Source organism: Marmota monax, unplaced genomic scaffold, assembly GCF_021218885.2.
Source record: "Marmota monax isolate L192 unplaced genomic scaffold, Marmota_monax_Labrador192_F-V1.1 WCK01_AAM20220418_F8-fsc00019, whole genome shotgun sequence".
In the NCBI taxonomy this organism is placed as follows: domain Eukaryota; kingdom Metazoa; phylum Chordata; class Mammalia; order Rodentia; family Sciuridae; genus Marmota; species Marmota monax.
The window spans coordinates 4149358-4169605 of NW_026695242.1; the positions used below are offsets into that span (position 1 = coordinate 4149358).

At 42.7% G+C, this 20248-nt stretch overlaps 2 protein-coding genes across 3 annotated transcripts; one reads left to right on the top strand and one right to left on the bottom strand.

Annotated features, from left to right (window-relative positions):
• The first annotated feature begins 1432 nt into the window (after positions 1-1432).
• Comtd1 (catechol-O-methyltransferase domain containing 1) lies at positions 1433-8846 on the top strand. 2 transcript variants are annotated; one of them, XM_046419684.2, is made up of 7 exons: positions 1433-1739; positions 1919-2046; positions 2272-2377; positions 2467-2585; positions 2661-2715; positions 2982-3115; positions 3835-8846. In XM_046419684.2, exons 1-7 carry the CDS (start codon positions 1646-1648, stop codon positions 3904-3906), a joined length of 708 nt encoding a protein of 235 aa, XP_046275640.1. In that variant the 5' UTR covers positions 1433-1645; the 3' UTR covers positions 3907-8846. The 2 variants fall into 2 exon arrangements, with proteins under 2 accessions (XP_046275640.1, XP_046275639.1); XM_046419683.2 differs by lacking the exon at positions 3835-8846 and adding an exon at positions 3351-3592 and having other exon boundaries at positions 1451-1739.
• Positions 6532-19893, bottom strand: Vdac2 (voltage dependent anion channel 2). The gene is made up of 10 exons (XM_046419682.2): positions 19754-19893; positions 19502-19556; positions 18396-18464; positions 17193-17242; positions 13807-13959; positions 13659-13711; positions 12987-13214; positions 11448-11598; positions 8627-8684; positions 6532-6913 (listed from the first exon to the last, which is right to left on the bottom strand). The coding sequence occupies exons 2-10, from the start codon at positions 19530-19532 to the stop codon at positions 6822-6824; spliced, it is 885 nt and encodes a 294-aa protein (XP_046275638.1). The 5' UTR covers positions 19533-19556; positions 19754-19893; the 3' UTR covers positions 6532-6821.
• Positions 19894-20248: the final 355 nt, after the last annotated feature.

Below are 20248 nucleotides of genomic sequence, written 5' to 3' on the forward strand. Positions count from 1 at the left end.
CACCAAGTTTGAGGCCCGTGAGGCAACTAAGCAACTGTCTCCAGAAAAAAAGAGAAAGGCTAAAAAATGCTGGGCATTTAGTTCATTGGTAGAGCACTGCCGCAGTCTGGCTGGGCACAAAATAACCGAGCTGCCACAAGGCACTTATAGGTTCAAACAGGAACTACTTTATTGCCAGAACCCCAGGGAACACTCCAGAACTCCTCCGAAAACCGGGAAAAACTCAAGGGGAACTCCGCGAGAACTCAAAAGTAGCGGGCACTGGAGGTAGCAGGAGCCGCCCCACCGCCGGGCAGCAGAGGTTTATATATACAACTGAATATGCTGGCTTACTTCTCAACCACTCCTTCTGGCAAAATGCCAGGCGCCATCCCTACCTGGATGTGGCTCTCAACAGAGCACTTGCCTAAGGTGTGAGAGGAGGGCACTGGATTAATTCTCCAGCACTCAAAAAGAAAAATACAGCCCAGGCGCTGTGGCTCACACCAGTAATCTCAGCATTCGGGAAGGTCAGACAGAGAATCACAAGTTCAAAGCCAGCCTCAGCTATGGTGAGGCTCTAAGCCAGTGAGACCCTGTCTCTAATAAAATACAAAATAGGGCTGGGGATGTGGCTCAGTGGTCGAGCTCCCCTGAGTTCAATCCCGGACACCAAAAAATAATAATAAAAAGAAGAAGAAGAAAGAGAAAGAAAGAAAGATAAGAAGGAAGGAAGGAAGAAATAAAGAAAGGAAGAAAAATACAAGCCAGTACTGTGCCTTTCACCTTCCCCAGAGTTAGGCCTATAGTAGGTTTTCAATCCATCAACCAGTGGTCAGCGAATATCGTTCCAGCAGAACAACCCAGCAAGGGACCTCACTTACCATTCAGTCACTGTCTCCCCAAAATATCTTTACTCCAGTGATCAAAACAGCAGCTGCTATTTATTGAGCACGTACTGTGTGTCAAGCTTTGGAATCTGGTGACTTTTACAGTAAGATTGTGGTTTGTCATTTTACAGAAACAGACTCAGAGATTAACAGGCCAAAGCTCACACACTCATGTGTGGCACCCAAGGACAGGATTCCAACCACTAAGGGTATTGTCTCAGCACTCCATTAGCCACCCACCCCCAACGCCACGGCCACCATATTTCCTAACCAGATCCTTCTTTCCTTTAACTTCTTCCTTTGGACACCTCCACCAGGAGGTCCAGTTTCTTTCTGGGGCTTCTTTATTTGTATCACTTGTATTTGTTACACTCTAGTTACAGTTGCACTACACACACACACACACACACACACACACCGACATATGCCCTACGGCCTCGACAGAAGCGATGGCGAGAAAAAAGCTGAACGAGTAGGGGCATTAGAAGTTAGATCTGTGCTCTGGAAGCCAGGCGTCTGGACCACCAAATCTGGTACTTCAGACCCTAGATGCGAGTCCTACTCTCGGCCCCGGCGCAGTTCCACATACGGCCACCAGATGGTACCTGGCCCGTCTTGAGCGGATCTTGTAGTTAAGCTATGTGGCCGCCAGATGGCGCCAGAGGCCACGTTCCGCGGACAAGGCAGCAACAAGGTGGAGCCCAGTCGGCCCCGCATCAGAGTCTGGCCTTGGTGGCTCCAGCGCACGTGATCTGCCGCTGTCTCCCACCGGCGCCATGACCCAGCCTGTACCCCGGCTCTCTTTGCCCGCCACGCTGGCCCTGGGCTCGGCCGCGCTGGGCGCCGCTTTCGCCACTGGCCTCTTCCTGGGTGAGCTGGGTCGGGCTGCTGCAGCCGCTGCAGAGCCCAGCGGGCGGGCGGGCGGGCGGACGGACGCACCCGGAGCGAAAGCGAGGAGCAAAGCCCGCGATTCCGCGCAGAAGGCCGCGGCTCAGGTTGACCACCAGTGTCCCAGAGCCCCAAGCCCTGATCCTCCCTCTCTCTGGCAGGGAGACGGTGGCCCTCGTGGCGATTTCGGCGACAGCGACACCTGCTTCCCCCAGAAGACAGTCCCCTGTGGCAGTATCTGCTGAGTCGCTCAATACGGGAGCATCCAGCACTACGGAGCCTGCGGCTGGTCAGTAGGGCCGGGGAGGAGAAAGGGCATCCATCCCGGGCTTGGTGGGTCCCACGTGGTTCTGTGACCTTGGGCTGGGCGGTGGCTCTCTCTGGGCTTCCGGGTACACCCCACCCCTTCCCTCTGGCCCACGCCCACTTCTGAGCCCGCGGTCCCCGGGGCCTCTGAAACTGAGGCGAGGGCAGGTGACTGGCAGGCATGGTGTCACTCTTTCCCCAAACACAGCTGACTCTGGAGCAGCCGCATGGAGATTACATGATGACCTGTGAACAGGCGCAGCTTCTGGCCAACCTGGCACGACTCATCAAGGCCAAGAAGGCGCTGGACCTGGGTAGGGGTGCGAGGCCCAGATCACTGGGGGCCGACGTCACTGGGCTGTCCCCCACCCTGGGCTGAGCTTGTTCATGTCCACATCCCCAGGCACTTTCACTGGCTACTCTGCCCTGGCACTGGCCCTGGCGCTGCCCCCCGCCGGGCGTGTGGTGACCTGCGAGGTGGACGCAGGGCCCCCGGAGCTGGGGCGGCCGCTGTGGAGGAAGGTGAGTGTCCCATACACCTGAAGCCGGTCAGTTCCGGGCGAGGGAGCATGCTGGCTGACCTCGCTCCTTCCGCAGGCTGAGATGGATCACAAAATCGACCTTCGGCTGAAGCCAGCCCTGGAGACCTTGGGTGAGTCCCGGAGCAGGAAAGGCCTTTCCATTTATGAAATAGAGCCACCAAGTGAAAGCTAGTGGCCAGGTCTGCCCAGCGGGCTGAGGGTACTGACGTCCCCTCCCTTCACCAGGCCTCATGGTATTTTGCCACATGCGGTGGACAGGGTCGGTGTCCCTGCGTGGCCGGGCCCAGCCTATCACAACACCTGGCCTGGTTTGGGCAGGGACTTCCGGCTACCCTGACCTGAGACTCAGGTGCCATCTGCCCCTCTTTCCTGCAAGACGAGCTCCTGGCGGCAGGAGAGGCCAGCACCTTCGACGTGGCCGTGGTGGACGCGGACAAAGAGAACTGCACAGCCTACTATGAGCAATGTCTGCAGCTGCTGCGCCCCGGAGGCATGCTCGCCATCCCTAGAGTAAGGGCTAGACCCGGGTGAAAAGCAAATCCCCTCTCCAGGCTGCCACTTCTCATGGCTCCTGCCTGTGCCCAAAGCACAGGTACACTGCAGGTTCCTCCCCTCTCTCCCCTCAGCTGGGTCCGTAGGCATTCCCCCTACTGGAGTTCTGAGTCTCCAGCTCTTGCCCTGCCCGCTACTCAGCACCTCTCTGAGGTCCCGCCTCCACGGCCTGGTTGGCTCCGCCCCTCCACAGGTACTTTGGAACGGAGAGGTGCTACAGCCTCAACCAGGGGACACCGCTGCTGAGAGTGTGCGAAACCTAAATGAGCGCATCCGGCGGGATGCCAGGGTTTACATCAGCCTCCTGCCCTTAGGCGACGGCCTCACCTTGGCCTTCAAGATCTAAGCCTGGCCTTTAGCCTGTGAGCTCAGAGAGGGAACCTGGAATCAGACTTCAGTTTTAAATCCTGTAATAAAGTGGGGCTGGGAATTAAATCCTCCTGAGTTTCCTCCCTATCTGGCACTGAATGGGGGTGGGGAAGAGTTTCAGCACAAGTAGCATCTTCAGTGAAAGGGGTCCTTGATGTCTCAGCCCTTCACTTCTTGCAGTATAGTTTTAATTGGCTACATGTAGCGGCCAGAGGCCCCAACAACTTAAGCTTGCCTCCCCCTAACAGGGTCTGAGGGCTGGATTCAAAGTGCATCCCCTCTTGGTCCCATTTCTATGTCTCCATCAGGGACAGGTGAAATTCCTGGCACAGTGCAACTGGGACTGGTGGGGAGACCTCATCTGGGATCTGTCAGTGTGAAAGGACTTGCAGGGGACCAGCACTGCCACAGGTATTTCTATAAGTTATGCTAGTTCTGTCAGCCATTTGTCCACATTTTCAGAGAAATATCAGCTCCCCTGCCTTACCTCTGAGAACCTCAAGTTTGGCTTGAATAAATACCCTAATGTCCCCCTTACGTCCTGAAGATGAGGGGACTGCTATCCAAGATGTGAAGCAACAAGCCTGGCGGTAGCAGACCTTCAGTATGACAATTTTAAACACATTTCCTAGACAAAGAGAACTTTAGGTTTTCCAGCATGCTGGTTTAAAGGAGAGGAAAAGGCAGTTAGGCTTAAGGGACCTTCAAGCCAGATTCTTTGCTTCATTCAAATATCCCCAACCCACAGGAAGATCTTGTCTCTAAGACGAATGAAAGTCAGGTTCTTTCCAATAACTTCAAGGCCTCAGGCAAAAGGGCACTTACAATAGGCTTTGCTGCCACCTGGAATTGCACCTGAAGACTACTAGAAGTTATAGGAGATGCATGAACCTGTAACTGCAGATTTTCATAATCTTGCTGCTCCAAGGATTTACCTGGCATTCTCCACAATCCTCAGGGTCCTAGATATTACAACTACCCTATTCTCTCTAACTCATAAAAGCTTATTAGGATGCACACAGGTGACCGAGTAACTCAAACCTGTGTGCACTACAGTCCAGATTACTGAATCAGATGAACTTCAACTGCAGCAGAAAGCACAATGATTAGCTGAGAAGCAAAAGGTCATTTAGAAGACCAGATTTCCTCCCTGCAGGTCTAGCCTACATCCCAAGTACAAGTGTTGTTTTCATACCTAGCATGTAGGGACACCTTTTCATTTTCTTATCTAGCAATAGGTCTAACTCAAATTGCAACCTCCAACCTGCTCCCATGCCCATAGGAGGCAGCATGTGTCTGGGGAGACAGCCTTTTGGAGAATCCATCCCTATTTACATGGGCCACTACGTTGAATTCCTTAGGAAAAACAAGTGCGACCTATTTTATCAGCTTTTTCACTGTTGTGACCAAAAGACCTGACAAGAACAATTAGAGGAGAAAAAGTTTATTTGGGGGTTCACAGTTTCAGAGGTCTTAAGTCATAGATGGCTGACTCCATTCTTTGGGGTCTGAAGTGAGGCAAAACATCATGGCCGAAGTGTATAGGAAAGGAAAACATCTGGGAACATCACACTAGGAAGCAGAGACAGCACTCCTCACAACAAAATATAAGCCCCAAAGGCATGCCCCACCTTCTCCAGCTATACCTACTGGCTATCAAGTTACTAGTCAATGCCTAGCATGGGATTCACTGAATTGGTTAAACCTTTCATAACCCAATCATTTCACATCTAAACTTTCCTGCATTGTCTCACATAGGAGCTTCTGGGGGACACCTCATATCTGAACCATAACAGACCAAAAAAGGCCTCTTGTCCCTCTTAGTCTCTGTATGGAGAGCTTGCTTGAATTCTATTCTCATCAGATTCTTTTCAACCTGGAAGTTTTTAGCATGTTATCATTTCTTGAATGATAAGTCCCAAAGTACTCCATTGTCTTAATCTGTTCTCTCAAGCTGCAAACTGAGCTTTAGGTTTTGTACTTCAGATGTGTTCAACAAATTTCCCCTTCTCTTTGGCTTTATCCTTCAAACTAGCACCTCCTATCACAAAACTTGTTCTTTAGACTTTTCCAACCAGAATCACCCATTAACATCAATCATTCATGCCCAGATGAAGGCCAAGAGGATTGCCGTTGATCTCACAGGTTAACACAGCTTTCCAGTCAATGTCGGCCTGGATGGAAAAGAGTGATGTGATGACTTCCCACTAGGACCCATATTTCCCCTCTCAGACCCTATGGTTATCAATGCTGTCTACATTTTACCTCCCATCCCACTGATTTAGGGGTACACCACTGGTCACCAGATAACCAGTTTCACTAGAAACCAACTAACAAGTAACTGAAGATTTAAAATACAATTCTTGTTTAGATCATCCTTGATCACCTTCTTGTGGGGAAAAAGCCTGCAGGTCACAACAGAAATATACTGAGGTCAAATCTTCTGATTCCCAGGGGTTTCTTTCAGGTGAATTAAGCTTCCAATTCCGGGGCAAGCCCAAACAATAGCTCACAGGGGCACTGGTGTGCATATATAATCTTCCAGCATGATCCCTACATTGTCCTATTCTCATCACTTTCTCCCACCATTCCTGAGGTTAACAATGAATCAGTGTAATTCTGTACAAACTTAGAAACTGAAGAGTATAACTGGGTATATCCTCTTATTTTATTGTAGTCTCAAAAAGCTCCTGGAATTCTAGAGAGACAGGACTTGTGGCACAGAATTAAGAGCAAAATGCTCACCAGAAAAATAAAGAATCAGCTAAATATCAGGGAGATTTGACCCTAGCTGGCAAATTTTTAACTGCAAATACTTGGAGCCATTAATTATGTATACTTGTTTTATTCATAATTTGTAATGTTTTGGGATACCAAAAGTAATTCTAATTATGGTTGAATTTAACAAAAAAATCTTTACCCTCATCTTAAAACATCCACTGATCCATCTTATTCTATGGCAATATTCGATGTTAAAGGGAACATAAAAACAAACATGCACACAATTGCACAGTTTTCATAAAGGTCTATTTCATTATTGGTGGGTAGCGCATTTAACAGTTAAATACATTTAAATAATGTATAGGTGACTGCATGACTGCAGCATTGGTAACTAGATAACCAATTCAACTAGAAACCAGCTAACAAGTAACTGTCTAAATATTTAAAATACAGCTCTTGTTCAGATCATCCTTGTTTTGATCACCTTCTTGGGGGGAAAAATGCCTGCTGGTCACAATGGAAATATATTAAGGCCAAATCTGATATCCATTCCCAGAGGTTTCTTTTAGCTGGATTAAGCCTCCAATTCCAGAGCAAGCCCAAGTTTGTGGCCTCCAGCATTAATGCTCTTCCCATCTACCAGAGCCGACAGTGTAAGCTTCACACCTGTAAACAAAGCAAACCACTATGAGGGGCCTGCAAGAGTTCACTTTAATAACCACACAAAGCCTGGCTGTAACTTCCTCAGCCTGCAGTTGAAATACTAGTACCAGCCACCAGAGGGCGCCTGGAAGTATCCAGGTACTGTGAGAGCTAGGTTAGGTTACTATAATGCATCTTATCTTCATGAGGTAAGGTTAGCAAGTTACAGAACATTAGTTCAAAAGTGTTATAGGAAATGCAATAATGCTCATACTATCTGGACCAAAATATACTGGGGAGACCAAATCATAATTGTACCCCAGAAAGGAAAAACAATAGAGACTTTTGGGGACAAGTGGGGAACCTGAACATAGTTTACATCTTAGGTAAATTATAGTCTTAGATATGATGATAGTATTATAGTTATGAAGAAAAATATCTTACTCTTAGGCTATACAGGTTAGGGTTGTGAATCTACACGTCTGCAAAACACTATTTAAAAGCATGTGCCAGGGCTGGGGATGTGGCTCAAGCGGTAGCGCGCTCGCCTGGCATGCGTGCGGCCCGGGTTCGATCCTCAGCACCACATACAAAGATGTTGTGTCCACCGAAAACTAAAAAATAAATATTAAAATTCTCTCTTTCTCTCTCTTTAAAAAAAAAAAAAAAAAAAAAAAAAACATGTGCCAAAAAGGGGGGGGTGGATTACATGTACTAAGAAAGTGATATATGGCAGTAACTAGTGAATGCAAAGAAAAGGTAGATGGGTATTCATTGTATCATTCTTCTGACTTTTCTTTAAACTAGTCAAAATAAATTTGGGGACAAAATCCTTATTGGGAGGGAGATAAAAACTTTAGATCCTTGATAGTGAAATTTTCTAGGACTAGGGGAATCTGAGGAGCAGGCTAAAAATACAGAACTCCCCATCTCAGACCTATTGGATCAGAATCTGCATTTAAAGAAGCCTTCCCAGGTCAATTAAGTGCATGCTCAAGTTGGAGAAGTCCTGCTATAAAAAACAGCAAGGTACAAAATCCTACATAAAAGAGTCTACAGAGACAGAGCCAAAACAACGATTGAACTTTGACAAAATAAAAATAAATGTAAGACATCTCAGATACATGATGAAACTGAACAGGGAATGGATATTAAATAATAAGGAGTCACTGTTGTCTTAAATGTGACAAAAGTATTGTGGTTTAAAGCAGGAGAATGTTATTCTAAGGAGCAAAAAAAAGGAATAATCAGTCTTCTATAGGCTTTAAAGATCTGCAAATCAGAAATTAAAATTAACTTTTAAAATACTATCAGGCTCGGGGCTGAGGCTGTGGCTCAGTGGTAGAATGATTGCCTAGCATGTGTGAGACACTAAGTTAGATTCTCAGCACCACATACAAATAAATGAATAAAATAAAGGTCCACACATCTAAAAAAATATATTTAAAAAAAAATACTATCAAGCTGAGTGTGGTGGCACACAGCTATAATTTCAGCAACTCAGGAGATGAAGGCAGAGAGTCATGAGGTTTAAGGCCAGTTTTAGCAATTTAGTAAGACCCTCAGTAACTTAACAAGACTTTTTTCAGAAAAAAAGGTAGGTGGGGAGGACGGGGGTGCTGGGGATGTAGCTCAGTGGTAAAGCACCTGACATGTAGGTTCAACCCCCTATACCAAAAATAACTATAAAAAAATAAAATATTGATGAAACAATCCTACTTTATCAACAATACTTACCAGGCCTCAGAGTCTGAGTGTAGCCCACTCCAATTAAACTAGAGTTGTTGACCTTTGCCTAAAATAAAATTCAAAAATAACTGTAAGAAAAAACTTTACATGCAAAGACAAAGCTCCTGTATGTTTCCCTATCGTGTAGGTATGAAGAGTTCAACTTGTTAATTCATGTGAGAAAATTTAACATTGTGTACTAAGCCAAATAAAATCCAGATCCACTTAATTCTTGTGCATTCGACTCAAAATCAAATTGTGAGTTGGGCCCAACATCTTGACATCTATTAGGATGTGTCCACAGACCACGAATTGTCCATACAGTGTAAGAACCTAACTACTCTCACATAAACCATGTGGCCAATGAAGCACACCAGGCTCACTAGAGGTGACACACACCAGCTCTGACATGTAGGGTATAAAGTTTAATTCTGTGACTTACACACACACATCACTACTTTCAGGACTCTTCCTAAAACCTTCAAATAGAAATCCTTCCTCCACTGAATAGACCAAATAATAGCCTATTACTTCACATTCTCACAATTCTCTTTAAACCACTGGGTTCTAGCTGTGTTAACTAGTCTTGTGCCTGAGAGGAGGTTCCAAAGGGCATCTTTTATCAATTCAGGGCCCTGCCTTCCTTGTAGAATCTTAACATTCTAGGATTTAGTCACAGACTTTCAAGGACTGGCAGGAATGCTGGAGAGCAAGATAAGGTAAAGAGAAGCTCCTTCCAGCTCTATTCTCTATTTCCATTAACAATATCAAGCCATACTCAGAGGCCTATGGCTAAAATGGAAGCAACCTGCCTTGATCTCCAGGTCCTAAGCTGGGCCTAGCCAGGTAACTGTGCTCTTCAGTATTCTGAATATGGTATTATAAAGGTGGTTAAACAACCTGTGAGCAAAACAGACTTGGAATAATTTGCTGACTACATGCTTACAATGTGTAACATTGAAACAACACACAATCCCAGAATGAAATGATTTAAGTGTACAAGTAAAAGTCACCACATAGCACTTATAATCACAACACTATAACAAGTCTTCAAGGGCCACTACTGATCACGTGAGTTATTTGTCTAAGGAAGACATACCCTCACTAATGACTTGCTTTTACCCCAAAAATTAAGAGTCTCAGACTGTTGATATAAGTTCCTATTATTTAAAAGTAGGAATCAACCATCCAACTATGACAAGAGGGTTAAGCAATGCTTTCTAGGTGCTTCTGGACTGGAGTGACAGTGGCTCTACTTAAGTGTAAAATGCTAGATGTTTCCAAACTAATTCCCAGCAGTCACTCAATGACACACAGGTCCCAGCTTTCTTCCCATTTTATACCATGAACCACTAGGAGCTTCTGCTGGCTGGCATTCAATCTATGACGGTGCCACAGTCATACAATTGAAGAGAACAGTAATGCAACTCTCAGAGAATAGTGCACTATGAAGTTTTTATTGCTACGGGGCAATTAGAAACAGTGAAGGGGGAAGAAAAGGGGGCAATCATGAACTGCAATTGATTTCCATGCAGGTCTGAGTTTGTCATAAGCCCAACTACTATGTATAACCATAAACAACTTTAAAAAAGAAGGAAGGTAGGAAGAAAGGCACGGAGGGAGGGGAAAGAAAGGGAAAATATCTGAATCACAGTTTTACCAATGGGAAAAACATTCTGGGTGCTTCTCATTCTCTCTGATCACAACTGGACTAAGATAAAACAAGAATGGGACTAAAACTTAACTACCTAAATTATTAAAACATACTGTCCTTAGGAATGAAGAGCACTTTACATAACAGAAATAACTTTCATGGATGGCTTAACTTTTTTTCATTCCCAGTACATACAGTACAGGCAGTTCCTGACCAATAAGCAACTTGACACACAGGAACAGCTGCTAACCTGCCTGAAATTGAAGCCATCCCCTCTACACTCTCACAGTGCACTTTCTCCTACCTTAAACCACTGTGGACTGAAGGCATAAACAGCAGAAAAGGACAGGGATAGGGATGAACCATCCCACTTGGCAAGAGTAAGGAAGTTCTCAAGATGCAGGACTTTTAGGAAAGGTCTTGGGCAAAGCAAGATATGCTGCACACATTAGACAGGACTGAAATTAAAAGTCACGTGGGTCCAAGTCCTGGCTCCTCTCCCCTTTCCACTCCACCTCCCCCACAACAATAGCTTTATGTCCTTTCCTCTGTCAAGCTTCGGTTTCTTAACCTGCAAAACAGTATGTGTACCAATGACCTTTCAGATCTAATCTGAAGATACTTCATAAACCATAAAAAGATAAAGTTGAAGAAATAATGCTATTATTCCAGCTGGGCACAGGGTTGCACTCCTGTAATTTCAGCAACTCAGGAAGCTAAAACAGGAGGATTGCAAGTTTGAGACTAGCCTCAGTAACTTAGTGAGCCCTTGTCTTAAAAATAAAAGGTTTGGGGTGTATCTTTGTGCAGAGCACCCCTAAGTTCAATTCCTAATACTGCCAAAACCAAAAAGTACTATTATTCCCCAACACAAATAAGAACTACTCAGGGCCCAAAATACTGGTTACCATTAGGCTTAGACAAGCCTGGGGCTCAGGGTTATTATTAACATGAATTCAGCAGCTTTTGAGGTTAAACAAACTTATGTGGCTTGGTCTGGAAATCAAACCTCCTAACACTGTCACCATAGAAAGATCAGCATTCCAAATTCTAATCCTAATCAATATGTAAACTGGGGATTGTTTGCATTGTAATTCAAATTTTCAACACAATTCAATATACTCAAAGACTGATTCCTACAACCCAAAACCCCATTAAGACCACAGAAGTACTCACAGAAATGGAAGCAGTGGGATCCAACTGATATTTAGCTGCAATGCCAAAACGAGTGCTGTTGGTACCTGATGTCCAAGCAAGGTTTACTGAAGTGTCAAGATCTTCACATACTTTCTGATAGATGGATCCTCCAAATTCTGTCCCATCATTGCTATAAGATATCTTAAATTAGTAAATCTGTAATAACAGACAATGTAATCATTTCTAAGGCACAGGCTGATATTGTAGGACTACATTTAAACAAAAAACCATTACTAGGATTAGTGATACAGCTCAGCGGTGGAGCAATTGCCTAGCAAGTGCAAGGTCCCAGAACCGCAAATAGATAGATAGACAGACAGACAGACAGACAGATAGATAGATAGATAGATAGAAAGAAAGATAGAAAGAAAGAAAAGTAAATAGATAGATAGAAAAGTAAATAGAAAGTCTTTTCCTAACCCATATCTCCAGTTCAGCGATGGGTACAATAAATCATGGTTCATTTACCCAGTGGAATTATCACACCACCATGACCAATCATGCTTTCAAATGCATAGTTATGGGAAAATTATCTAAATGTACTAAGTAAGGGGAACAGCCTTATAAATATATTTTATTTATTTATATATATATAAACATATAAAAAGGCGAAATAGCAAAACATTAATAAACATTTTATATATAGCTTATAACATTATGGAAATATTTTCTTCTTTATGCTTTTGTTATTTACCAATAAACTGTTTCTATAATGGAAAAAAAGTTAAGTTCTTCCCATATATCTATCCATAGATATATCTTTCCACATATCTATCCATACATTTTAGGCAATCTTAACAAATCAGTACTCTCCACATCATTTGTGATTCTATCAAATGAATGCATTGCAACAGTCTACCAATGTCTGATGATTCTTCTCAAAATATAAACATATCACCCCACTGTGGTGGCTCATGTCTATAATCCCAGTAACTTGGGAGGCTGAGGCTGAGGTAGAAAGATCACAAATTCAAGGTCAGCCTCAGCAATTTAGCAATACCCTATCCCCCCAAAAAAAAATTTTAAGGGGGTTGGGGGTGGGGGAGGATATAGCAAAGCACCCCTGGGTTTAATCCCCAGTACCAAAAAATATTGATATTTAGATGGATAGCACATCAAACTTCTTGTGAAATGAACATTTATTCTCTCAACATCCAAGGTACATTTTTTACTCTGTGCTTCTGGCAGTCACCCTAGAAATAGCCAGGACAATTTTGTTAAGAAAAACCCTTGCCAGGCACAGTGGCACATACCTGTAATCCCTGTGGCCTGGCAGGCTGAGGCAGGTTTTTGAGTTCAAAGCCAGCCTCATCAACTTAGTGAGACCCTAAGTAATTCAGTGAGACCTTGTCTCTAAATAAAATACAAAAAAAGGCTGGGGATGTGGCTCAGTACAAAAAAAGAAAAGAAAAGAAACATCTTTGGGTTGAAACTAGATTAATAAAGATGACTAGAAATGACATCAAATACCATCCTGTGAGGATCTAAATCACAATATCCTACAAAAGAAGTACTTACACATTAGTGTGTAGCTGAAAGTCCCCAGTCCTGTAGCCCACTGCAAAGTTATTCCTTGTCAGCTTTGATTTGGCACTGTCAAAGGTCATCTGGTACCCAGCAAGCCAGCCCTCATAACCAAAGACAGCTGAACCATGGACTGCAGGTCCAGCAAAATCAAAGTCAACATCACAACCAAGGTTTATACACTCCCTCTTGTAAGAGGACTTGATTTTACCACTTTTCTTTCTGGAAAAGAGGGAAAAACTGACTTAAAACTGATGCCGATAACAAAAATTTACACATAACTTCTGCAGAGAGAGCACAAAATAGAGTTAAAATGCAGTATGACTGGGAAGGAAGTAACAATACAATCGCAGGGTTAAAAACAGTTCAATGAACTAAAGACAAGGGCACATGGAGTAGCTGGACTCCCACCAAAGAAGACTGCTTTGCAGAACTGACAATCACGAAAGCCTCTTAGAAATAAGTGAATTACCCAAGTTCATGCCACAATGAAGAGGCAAATGTTTGAAAGTAAGCCAATGATAACAACCACAGTATTCCAAAAACAGAAACAGAGGTTAGCCATTGCCAGACAGTTTAGCTAAATGTCAACAAATGCACAACTTTCCTAAACTGACAAGAATAATGCTTTTTAAATTTAATGCATATAAAAATGTCCATGCTTACCCTGTGTTTGGTGAGAAGGTAGTATCAAATGTCAGCTTTAAACCTTGACATATCTATTTTGGAAGAAACAGAACTTACATTCAGCTTTATTTATTTTTTGTGATACAAAACCAAAAATTAATACCAAAGCACATTTCCAACATGTTACCTGGTCTTCAATTGCGATTTCTGTTCCCAGAGTGTTATCGGTGTTCCATTTTTCTGTGAAAGTCAGACCATACTCACACCATTTATATTTGGTCTCCAAGGTCCCAGTAACTTTACCAGTGTCTGTATTAGATGAACCAGATGTTGAGAATTCCTAACAAGACAATAAATAACTTTATGAATCCTTCTCACAAGCCTGGAAGAATTCACTACCAACCTTAGACAACACTTATAACTCTTTACATCATGCTACTCCCTAAGCATCCACTAAAAGTGACAAATTAGCCTTTAAGTAACTGATTGCCACCTTAACCTAATTACAGCTTATATTCGCAACCAATCACAAGTTAACCTGTGGCTAATTGTCATGGGAACAACAAAATGTTCACCTTTTAAAGAAATTTCAGCCACTGCAATTTTGAGATTCAAAAATTGATGGGAGAAAAAATATCTGTTTTGGCATTATCTCCAATCTATCTGCTACTGAATAAAACACTGTCAGTAGGGCTCATCACAGATATCATCACTGAAATCAGAGTTTATAACAATTGAGATTCTATTTATTATGAAATGTTTCCTGAAAATTCTTAAAGGTAAAAGCACTCCACAGCAAAGTCCATGTCATGAACAAGATATTTTTAAAAATTCTTTGATGATCATTTTTTCTGAGATAAGAGTTTTCACCAGGTTTCATTCCTTGCCAACCACTTTACACATTCTCATTAAAAAGGGGGTGGGGGGCAGTGGTTTACAGATTTACTCTACAGCTGGCTTATATTATACATAATACATACTACATTATGTATAATAGATATCAAAGAAATTATCTAACGGGTCAATTTGAAGTGCATTTAATCTAGTGTTTGTAGCAAACATAGGTAATTTGCCAATCCCTAAGTGCCCACCAAATGAAAACAACAGGATGATATAAAGGACTTATCTGAAACTTAAAATCTGCTACAGATGATCGAAGTATCTAATAAAAGAGTCCAGTATAAAAGCAAGCAAATGAAATCTTCCAAGATAAAATATTAAAATGCCCTGTGAGGGTTTGATTCACAATTTTACCTACTAATAATGGCTCTACACTCTGGTCACTAGAAAACCAAGTTTAAAGAAGCCTGATCTGAAATAATAATAATAAACTGATCAGAAATGGTGACAGCAGCAATTTAAGAAATATCTACAATATCAATGGGGGAATACCAGCCATTACTTCACTTAGAAAACAGAACATTTATGTAACTATTGCTCTGCAATTAAACAGATCCAAATCCCTAGGTCTTATATACAATCTCCTGAAATTAGATGGTTCCATTAACAGGAATTTCAAATCAAAGCTTGGTACTCAATCTCATACTAAAATGCACTAGCTTATTAGGAAAAAATATTTGATATAAAGTTAGAGGAGTCCTGGTATCCAGTTCTGGATGTTATTAATTAAATAAATAACTCTAGAGAAACAGTTTACTTTTTTGGGTCTGCTTCCTCAAACATAAATAATAACGTCTACCTCTGGAGGATTAAACTGAACTGATACTGAAGGCTTTACACATTTTTACATACTCTACACAAAAGGAAAACATTATTAAAACAATGTATGTGAAGCATATTCATCCAATAGTTTGAATGGGGAGTGGTTATGAATAGCAATTTTTAAATCTGAAGGACAATGATTAATGACTCAAGGCCCCACCCACTGCCATACATCAGTGCAAAGATGAAGCGCCAGCCTATAAACATGCTAAGGAGTCCTCAAGACATAATATCAACATCACCTCATGGGAAAAGAACTGAGCCAGATGACACCAATAGTGTCACACATTTTCGCTTCTACATTGTGGAATGGCCTGAACATCTCTACTGCTGAAATGAGAAAGCAGGCCTTACTGGAACCGATTCGGGCAAGGTACATATTACAGCATACACTACCAAGATTGTTAATACACATTAAGTGTAAATAAAATCACACTCTAATTCAGTCCCTATACATCTTTCGTGATCTTAAACCTACTTCCTAACCCTATTCAAAGTAAGTCCTTTCCAATAAAGATCTTGGTTAATCTGACTACTTGATATGATTCTCTGATTATTCCCTGGTTATAGCTTAGCTCTCTGAATAGAAAATGAGCTTTTAAAACACAAGGACTGAATTTCTACTTTATTAAGCTTGTCTTTTGTGTTTCAACAAATATACAGCAAGTGTTTTTAAAGGGCCTCAATAGTTTATGAATGGGAACACACAGCCACCAAAAACAAACCAAAACAAAACACCAGGCTGTAGTGTGTACACCAGTAGTAAACAACAACAAAATCGAAACCACCAAATCACAGCTCTGTAACCTGCTAACTTGACCAAACCAAGTAAGACACCCAATTAAATACCCAGGCTTCCTTGAAGATCAAAGAAACCAAATGACAGATATAACAAACCCCAGAAAATCAACAAGTCTGGGCATAAAAAAAAAAAAACCTGCAAGATTATCTTTAATAAATACCACTTATTATATATAAATATATATATATATATATATATATATCTCAAAATGACCTAAATATTCTAACATGTATACATTACATTTACCTCCAAAACAATTTCCAAACAATCATTTTTAGAGTAAGAAAAAAAATTACACAAAATTAAAATTTACCCTTTTGCGTAAGTTTATTAGGAAGGATCACCATTCAAATACCAAAATATTAATCTCTTTTAAAAATATTCAAATCAGGGCTGGGGTTATATAGCTCAGTCAGTAGAGTGCTTGCCTCGCATGCACAAGGCCCTGGGTTCAATCCCCAGCACCACAAAAAAAAAAAAAAAAAAAATCAAATCAGGGCTAGGACTGTAGCCCAGTGATAGAGCACTTCCCTAGTACTAGCAAGGTACTGGGTTTGATTGCCAGTACCACAATAAAAGAAAAAATTACTCAAATCAGAACTCAATAAGTTCACAAAATACATGTGGAAGTGTTCATGCAGGAATACTAGAATATGATCATATATATATATATATATATATATATATATATATAAATGATCAGTGTACTCAAATTAAGTCACTGAGTATTTCTATACCCAAAATTCTGATAGGCATTAAGAGAAAAGGTTACAAAAAAGTCTAACAGGTTTCCTGCCTTCAAGCTTGTATAATCTACCTGAGTAAACAGTCCCATATGACCAGTCTTTCCCCAGTTCCTTGTGCATACATAATCAGATGCCAAAAAACAACATGAAAATCAGAAACCAAAATAAATCAAGTCATATGCAAATTGCTTAAAATAAAATTAACTTCTGCTTCTTCCATAAAACAGGTAGATATCTTTCACTATTTTATGGCTTGAAAAATTACAAAGGTTTGTAAGAACTTATTACATAGCTCACACTCACCACGCCACTGCATGACTTTGTTTTCACATCCAGTTTCACCAACCCAAAGCCTTCAAAAAGCAGAAAGCAAAAGATACCAAATGATTCTTTTGTATAAAAGATGCACACCTTATGTTAACAACACTTTTTTTTTTTAATGGATACAATACCTTTATTTTATTTATCTTTATGTGGTGCTAAGGATGGAACCCAGGGCCTCACACCTGCTAGGCAAGCTCTCTACCACTGAGCTATAACCCCAGCCCCATGACAACACTTAAAAAAAAAAGTTTCACATATGGGGCGGGGGAATAAAAATGTATTAATAGGGGCTGGGGTTGTGGCTCAGTGGTAGAAGCACTGGGTTCAATCCTCAGCACTACATAAAAATAAATGTCTATGAACAACTAAAAAAATTTTCTTAATGTATTAATACACAATATTTAAACAAAAATTTAAAAATTACTTCTACATAAACTAACTTGGTAAAGGACAGAACATCTTTATGTTGCTTTGCCTGATGTACTGCTTTTATGTGGTCTGCCAATCCCAAAAAAGTTTCAAAACCATTTTAAACCTAAATTTGAGATTAGAAAATCAGTTCAACTTATATCACAGAATAGCTTATAGTATATCATTACACAGACATTCAGGACATTTATCTTGAAAGAGTATCTCCAATAATCTAAAGAGAAGGGAGTATGTGGGAGAAAATCTTCAAGAAAATTCAAATTCACTTGAAAAAAAGCTCAGAACCCTTTGAAAAGTATGTTTCAAAACATAACCACAAAAGTGAAAAAGCAACATATCACAACTCTAGTCATCAAAGGCCTAAGCTGATTGGGGGGGGGGGGGGGAATGAAACAAAAGCTACTTTTTCTTTCTTTTTAAAGGCAGTACTAGACATTGAACTCAGATCCCAGAGCATTGAGCTACATCCCTAGTCCCTTTTATCTGATTTTGAAATAGGATGTTGCTAAGCTGCCCATACTGCCTCAAAATGCCATCCTTTTGCCTCAGCCTCCAGAGCAGCTGATATTACAGGCATGTGCCTGGCTCTAACATCTATTTCAACAGAAGTTTAATATAAAACATAACTAATAGAATAACTAATGCAGTAAGATATTTACTGTTTGAAAGAAATTATTAATTTAACTTCTCGAAGGAAACTAAGCACACGTTTTTCACTTTTGATCTGAAATTAAAGAAAAAAATAATTCTTACCAAATCCTTTGTTGAAGATATCTCTAGCAGCTTTGCCAAGGTCAGCATATGATGGAGGAATACACATTGCTGGTAAGAAGAAACATTCCAGTGTTAAATGTTCCTGTTCTCTCACCTCTGACCAAAAAGTAGACTATAACCCGATGCTGATCTTTAAATTCAAGCAATTCAATTTGTTGACATTGTTTTGTACCACGAGTGACTACAATAAAACTATGCTCTGATGATCCATAAAGGAAATAGGATTAACAAAACCCTATTTCTAAAATGGATAACCATGTGGTTATACAAACTTGGTAAAGTCCAACAGAAAAATACATCTTTTATTCTTAAATTTACACTGTTTAGAGCCTCATGTCATGAGGCCAACGAATCAAGTGTGTGTACGCATACATACACACACACACACACTTGCGAAAATTCACTGGGATGGGCTGATTTAAGTAAATTACATAAAATCAAAACTTAACACTAGGCCCTCTTCCCTTTGGTAACCTCCCTAAGGTCAAAACCAACACTTGGAAGTGGAAATAAAAGCAACTTAACACTCTGGGAACTTAAATATTGGGACTTAGAAAAAATACAGCTACTCCAATATCTACATCAACTAAATATCAAATGGCACTCAAAACATATTAACATGACTCTCAAGTCTTCCGCCAGTGCAGTGAAGCTTAAGGGCAAGCAATCTGAGCTCTTATACCAGCTCATTCATTCTACAAGGCACGTCCACGCCCTTAGGAGCACATGTAATGACCTTGCGCTCTTACAAGGCAGATAACTATTTCCTCCGGAAAAGTGACTGATCTAATCTAAGATGGAATACAAAATAACTTTTTGCTTTCGAATTTGCCGAAGGCATGTCCAATAACTGAAGTTGAATGCAGCCAGACTAACGCCCTGGGCCCACTATCCGAGATCCAGCAGCCCAGCCCCTTCTCCGCAGAGGAAGTGGTCAGACGACCCAGTGGCCGCTGAAAGGGACCGGCTATCCAAATTCTTGGAGAGATGAGGGTAGGATAGAGAACAAAATGCGACTTTCTGACCACAAGTTTCGACTCCGGGGCACCCCCGCCCCATCCCACAGAGGTCCCTGCTCCACTTACGCCGCACGCAGCTCTGTCCGTAGGTCGCCATGGTGAGGCCGCGGGAAGAGGTGATCTGCGGAAGGGGCAAGAAGTGCGGTCAGCAGGGATCAGAGGCGGGTCAAAGAGCTCAAAGGGGGTCTCAGAGAGGGGGACGAAGGGCCGCGGGGCAGCGCGGCCATCTTAGGGAGCCAGGGCCGACCCTAAGTCCGGCTCAGGGCCCTGCTTGGCCGTCTAGGCCTCAAGGCTGGCGTGAGGCGGGAGCGGCGATACCTGGTGGTCTCCTGAGGGGCGCCGCCGCCGCCGCTCGGCTCGCAGCACAGGCAACTCGGCTCGCTAGGATCAGGCTGCAGCTGCTGCTGGAGGGCGAAGTGAAGGAGACACCGTTCCGCCCGCCGCAACCCAGTCCTCCCCCAGCCAGGACCCCGCCGCTGTCCCGCGGGCTGTCCGCAGCGCCTGTCTCCGCAGCGCCACCCCCTGCCCATTCCAACCTGCTCTGGAGCGGCCACGTGGACCACGGGCACCCCTGCCTCCAAGATGGGCTGCCTCCGTCCGTTGGCAGGGGCCGGGAGAGCGAAAGCTGCCGGGCCTTGGGTCAGGCAGCGACCAGGGCAACCCCAGAGCCCAAGGGGCGGGGAACGGCGGAGGCAGCGCAGCGGGGAACGCGCTGGCGGGGGATGGGGCGGAGGCCCCACGCGAGCACGTCACGGGCAGGGTGGGTCGTCGGCGCGCACCGCGGGGTCACGTACATATGTCCAACGCCCTCCC

What these genes read in the sequence shown, in the direction of transcription:
- Comtd1 (XM_046419683.2), top strand. Translation starts at nt 1,646, where the DNA reads ATGACCCAGCCTGTACCCCGGCTCTCTTTGCCCGCCACGCTGGCCCTG. An exon ending in CACTACGGAGCCTGCGGCTG is followed by an intron (nt 2,047 to 2,271) that starts GTCAGTAGGGCC and finishes CCCCAAACACAG; the next exon opens with CTGACTCTGGAGCAGCCGCA. An exon ending in GGCGGCCGCTGTGGAGGAAG is followed by an intron (nt 2,586 to 2,660) that starts GTGAGTGTCCCA and finishes CTCCTTCCGCAG; the next exon opens with GCTGAGATGGATCACAAAAT.
- Vdac2 (XM_046419682.2), bottom strand. Translation starts at nt 19,532, where the DNA reads ATGGCGACCTACGGACAGAGCTGCGTGCGGC. An exon ending in TATCTTCAACAAAGGATTTG is followed by an intron (nt 17,243 to 18,395) that starts GTAAGAATTATT and finishes TGCTTTTTGAAG; the next exon opens with GCTTTGGGTTGGTGAAACTG. An exon ending in CAAAGTCATGCAGTGGCGTG is followed by an intron (nt 13,960 to 17,192) that starts GTGAGTGTGAGC and finishes TTGTCTTGTTAG; the next exon opens with GAATTCTCAACATCTGGTTC.